Raw genomic sequence first — 6,000 nt, 5'->3', positions numbered from 1 at the left:
TTTGCTATTTTTTAATTGGGCTCCTTTGGTTTTCTGCTGAGCAACTTTGTCCATGTTTGGGTTTTTCTAGAGGCTTCCAGAGTGTTCGGTAAAGGTGGGACCCTGTGGCAGTGAACAGTGCAGGCTGCACGTGTACACTTTCAATAACGCACCATTTCCCTCTTTAACGGCTAATTCTGAGTAGTTTATTTTGTAATTAGTCCCCCTACTGGATGTGTGAACTGAGACACCTACTGAATGTGCTTTTTTGTTGTTAAGATTACTTCGTCCTCTTGCAACACAGCGTAGGTCCTGGCAACCTCGCTGGAGTACAGAGAGAAGGCGTCGCTCTCTGGAAGAGGGGTGTGTGTGTGTGTGCTTGATTCTAAGGGGAACGAACCTTGGCTTCTGCTCCACTCATCTAGATAAGAGAGGATCAATTCAGATGTGCACAAGCCGGATAAAAGCCGAAATGAAGGCTGGTGGTGAAGTGGTGAAGATGTGGGTGTCCCACCAGACGATAGGTCTCTTCTTTCAGTTTCACTGTAAAGTAACGTCCCGGAAGAGATGAAAGAGTTGAAGCACTGACTTGCTGTCTTCCACTAAACACAGAGGGTTTTAAATACACCTCACTGTCTTCAAAGAGAGAATAAGCAGTTGGGATTCTCAAGGCTTGATAGTTCTCTTATCAAGGCGTATAAATGATCTTGCACGTCCTGTAAATCCAGTGTCATCGAGGTGTTTTGTGTCTCTTGAAATGGCCCGAATGGACAGGATTCTTCAGATTCATGCAGTACCGTTTTTATGTTTTGCGTGTTTAACAAAGGTACTACAATGAACTGGACTCTACATTAGTGTCGTACACTACCCTAGTCATAAAAGTCAGAATAAAATGACACCAAACATTGTGGTTTCTGCTTATCAGCTAAACTTTGAAGGCAACAGAAATGTTTTTTTTGTGTGTGTTTTTTTCAGTCAGGGAGAAGGATGGAGGATGCAGTGACGTGGAACTCGTAGGCAGCCACCCCTCCTCTACACAGCAGAGCCGGATGGCCACCCACTCTACTGCATCATGGGTAATGTAGTCCTTGGCTCCTCTGCCCATCCTCCAGTTCCCATCTCTAATCTTCTAGGAAGCAGAGCTAATATGATTCAAATGCTTGTTTTTGTGGGAAGATTGCAAACAGAAGAGATGAGATAGATGGACAGGTCTTCACTCAGGCACGGCTCGGTTTCTGATGGATATCCCAGTGCACTCTGGGAAAAGTGGTCCTCAGCTCTCCAGGCTCATGAAGGCGACCACCTGCTCCAGCTTATAGGCCAGTCTCTGTTTTCTGGCACCATCATCCTGCTCCAGCGCAGACACAATCTGCCAGAGGGAGATGACACATCAGTTACACATGCCTCCAAATAACCACATATCCTTCTCATCTTCACTTTTAAAATGTAGTAATTTAACAGACTAACAGTTTTCTGTACCTCTTCTGTATATTTGCCCACATAAGAGTAGATCTCGCTGAGGGAGCTCATGCTGTTGAACTCGCTCATGTGCCTACGGGACTGTTCTGCTAGATATGCGTTCATATCCTGATCACTGATCGCAGGCATCTTACTAATGTCGGAGTAATATCTGTAAGAAACGCAGAAAAACAGAAATAGATTACTTAACAAACATTTAGAACTTGGATAGGTGACAGGGCTCAAGAAGCCTTTTTATAACTCATGTAGAACGAGAATAACACGTTTCAGCATCATTTCTGTCACTGGGAGAGAGCTGTCACACCCCTTCCAATCAGTTCGGCATTTCCTTTCTGTGGCAGTACAGCTGCAGCTTACATCAGCGAGTGACTGACTCTTAATGAGCCGCTGTCCTTGAAAGTTTTCCAGAGATCAGCAGAATCTGCAGGATGCTGGAAGGATTCAATAAATGTGCCTCGCACATATACTGATACTAAACACACACTAGCACATCCAAAACAAAATGCAATTGCAATTGTGTTTGATGTTACAGGGTAAATCTTATGAGGCAGTAAAATTAACATTACTATCTTTTGGAACAGCCTTCGTGCCTGGTGAGCACCCACGATGCCTTGAAAATGCTGTCTCTGTAGGCAGCTCTCTTGGTTTTGGAACAGAGTAACACTGTCTATTGTCTTTGGGTGGCTGGTGAAAGAATGTTGGTGGAGGAAAAGCAATCAGTCACTGTCACCTGCAGCTGCAGAGGCTCTGTCGACTCGTTAATTAAGGCAGGTCATTTACATTTTTAATTCCTGCACCATGCCAACTCCTGTACTCAACACACTGACTGACTAACCGATGGAATGCGTGTCTGTTTCAGGCTCCCGTGAGCACTTGAGTGGCAAGTATGTGCTGCAATGCACCATGGGGCATTAGTGGAGGACAATGGCACTGTCTTGAATGAAAAAGATAGTGAGAAGTTGTGATCTTTAGGTATGGCCTTCCCAAAGGAATCAGGTACACTTCCTAGACGAGTTCACACATTTGAGTTTAGCTTCTCACTCTGCGCCCTCTGCTTCCCAAGGCTAATGACTGGCAGCTTGTCTGGCACTAATTAATACCACGTTTAAATGTCAGCTGTTCGTCAGCCAGAACAAGTCAATGTTGGTTATTCCTTCGTTTCGTGCATGTATTGCAAATGACTAAATAGTTGCTATGCTTTCTGACCAATAAATAAACTGAAAATGCCATTTATAAATAACATTTCATAGAGATTTTTCATAGCAAACAGGAAAAAAAAGACATTTTTATATATTAGAAATATAGCTTTTTGTATATGTGTGAATAAAAACTAATTTAGTTGTTTCAGTTTGTAATTTGACTAATAAATGACAATACAGTTTTAGTTTTAAACTGGTTTTTAACAGATTCCTAATTATTATTATGACATGTGGTGTGCTTAACATATTTATTAGACTGTATTTATTGACTGTAATTAGGCATTTGAATAAAAAAGTGCTTTACAATTTTTCTGCCTTTCTTGTAAAACAGTAAATAGGACAATTTATGGATAACAATAATTATATTTTAGCATTACAAATACTACTGGGACTAAAGAGCTTACACATACTGATAGATTAACCATTACAGCAACATAAAAAATAATTCTGGCAATCACCAATACTGTTTAGGGCAGCGGTGGCACAAACCTTACACTGCGTGGTCTAATAAGTTTGTGACAATGAGAAGATATTTTACCTTGTTTAAACATAGATGTCAGCACCTATAATTAAAGCAGGCTTTTCTCACCTCAGTAGGCACATTTTAGTATGATCCCAGTCCTTAAAGATGTGTAACACATTAGCTAATGCATGAAAATGAGCTTTCTCTCCATCTCAGCTCTTTCATAGTGAGCTGGCAGCATGATTACAGTCTTATCATTTTCCCCATCATGCTCGTCTGCCAGCTACCCATCTCCTCCTGCAGTCTCTGATACCTCACCGCAAATAAACACGTTAGTCAGAGGCTGAGAGCAGAGACACACGGCGCTGATGAGTTTTATCAGTGCTGTTTACTGTAGCGTGGTGGGTTTGAGTAAACCAGCAAGGTGTGCTGAAATGAGCAGAAAACAATAGAATTATTCAAAGCTCTTTGGCTGTCTGAATATGCTTAATTCCAAATTATATAGTATGCGAAAAATGCCAGAATGCCAAAAAAGTGTTGCTCAAATCACAGCATTCGAAAAATACTAGGCAAGAAGTACCATGAAACCACGGGTGAGGAGTTGTGAATGGCGGTGAAGTGACATAACTGATGCCAGTAGCTCATGTGACAGCGTCTGAATTTCATACAGACTACCTATATGCACACTACCTACTTAAATGTTCACAAACTAAATACCCAAATGCAATAACTACCACACAGCATGCAATTTCGGACGCAGATTTTTATAGTCATTGCTCTTCCTTTCTTGGCATTGTTGAACGTAGAGCCAGAGGACTGTGGGAAAAGAAGAAAAGTTTGTCTCTCAATAAACAGTGACTAATTGCTTTGGTGCAGTGTTGGGTAGACCCAGAAGATCTACTGAACTACAATAGAGCTGCAATTCATCATCCTGGAGCTCTAACAACACACTTCAGTCTGATTACCAGCGGCTACACACACACACACACACACACACACACACACACTACAAATACCTGCAGGACATAATAAAATTCCGGGCTTTTATTCAAGCCGATATAGCCACATAAACACTGTATCTTTGCATCTTTTCTGATTAAAACCGTTCACAAATGCACCTCACATACAGTCTCTCATTCTCCCTCACACATGCATACACATTAAAACACTCCAGCGATCTCTTCACACTTAGACCTTAGAACCATGCAAACCGAAGGAATATGGAAGTCTACTCTTTCTGATATGGATTTCTAAGGCTGCAGTGCTCCACCAGATACTGTGATTGACAGTCTTTGTCTGTATGTTCAATCACGTTGAAAGATCTAGAAAGGGAATTGTGTACACAGAAATGTTCTTGCTCACCTCTCCACCCAGTTCTTGTAGCTGGGAATGTCCTTGGCATACAGCAGCTTGTTAGAGGGGGAGTCTTTGCCCAGGCGGTGCTCTGACGTCGAGCACGAATCCATGAAGGTTTGTGCCACCACAGACAGACAGGCGTCCGTAATGCTGCTCTTATGGATGTCGAACACAAACTGTGGGTTCTTGATCACATTCACCCAGAACCGTAGAGGTAGGCTGTGGAGAGCAGAAAATGTATTAATGGCATTTTATATTCAAAAAGCAGTTTTGGAACAGGAAGCAGTGGCTTTTTGAAACCTCAGACTGCCTTTACATGCATATAAATGTATTAAATATATGTGGAATTGATACTGGGATGATATTGATGAATTAAATCATTTTAATTTAGATGTGCATAGGCAATTTTGTTCAGTCTGAAATGGCAGCATGAATATTTGAGCCATGCTCAGAGTGCTTCACATCTTTGTTTGTATCTGAGCGCTGTCCTGCAATTGTGCACCTGTCCAAAACAATAAACGTATACAAGGCTACTTTATACCCCAGCCCATTTGTGCTAAAGTGAAATCAACTTAAGAGCGTGTTTGTGCACGTCTCAAGGGTCACAGATGTTGTTTGGTCTGGGATTTTGTGCGCTTTGGTCTGAGACTGCAGAGTTCTCATTAGTTTTCAAGAGAGCTTTGGTTTTGTCTTAGATAACAAAAACTGAAGAGAGGAGATGAGGGAATAAGAAAGGACACTGCAGTGAAATGGATGCAGAGTTTCGCAAAGAAAAGAAAAAGAGAGAAAACAGTCAACAAAAGCTGTTCCGTACCAGCCCCCTCTCTGCTGCCCTCTGAATTCATTCAAAAATAACAACTGCACCAAAGAGGATTTATAGAGCAAACCACATATTATGACTTCTAAATTAATCAGAGAGAATCAACTGGGATTATCTGCACTCTATCAAAAGGATATCAATGCTTTAACAATGAGTCGACACCCTCGTAAACCTGCCACAGCTGGCCTCTGAAGATCATATTCTCCAGACAGAACGTGTCTAAAGCGCCATACTTTAGTGAGCACTCAGTGGATAGAGTAAGTAGATCAGAAGATGGGAATGATGTCTGGATGGACTAGATCCCAGCTAAATATAGCACTCAGCTCAGTACAGCCCTCTCTGGGAAAAGCCTAACATTCCTCTGTCAGTCTTTTGGGTTTCTTCTGCCTGTTATTTGTTTTTTGTGTGTAAAGGTAGGAATATTTGTAATGTGCAAAATGGTTCTGATTTACTATGGAACCACATTTTTATGACCAAAAAAAGTGATTTAAAAAACGTCTTGTGTATCTCAGTGTTCGGACTAGTGGATTAGTGAGGTTTATCTAGAAATGCATTTGATCGAGGTCAGGTGAACTTGAAACCAGTCTGATTCTGCAGGACTTTAAATGTGCGATCACATCTGCAAAATTCAGTGAAATTACTGCCAAATTTTGCAGGCAAGAAAGGTCCACCGTGTAAAATTGTAGAAATTGTAGGAAATTCCA

The 6,000-nt window shown here is 41.5% G+C and overlaps 1 protein-coding gene across 1 annotated transcript in view; it reads right to left on the bottom strand.

Annotated features, from left to right (window-relative positions):
* Positions 1–6,000, bottom strand: part of LOC113047767 (plexin-A4-like) — a 183,497-nt gene continuing 177,497 nt past the window's right edge. Inside the window, exons 30-32 of the mRNA XM_026209048.1 lie at positions 4,483–4,695; positions 1,459–1,609; positions 1–1,348 (exon numbers count right to left, since the gene is read on the bottom strand). Of these exons, the coding sequence (XP_026064833.1) occupies positions 1,253–1,348; positions 1,459–1,609; positions 4,483–4,695 (460 nt within the window). The 3' untranslated portion in view covers positions 1–1,252. The remainder of the gene's footprint in view (positions 1,349–1,458; positions 1,610–4,482; positions 4,696–6,000) is intronic.

This window comes from Carassius auratus, chromosome 29, assembly GCF_003368295.1.
Source record: "Carassius auratus strain Wakin chromosome 29, ASM336829v1, whole genome shotgun sequence".
Classification (NCBI taxonomy): Eukaryota; Metazoa; Chordata; class Actinopteri; order Cypriniformes; family Cyprinidae; genus Carassius; species Carassius auratus.
This window is presented reverse-complemented; position numbering and strand designations above follow the sequence as displayed.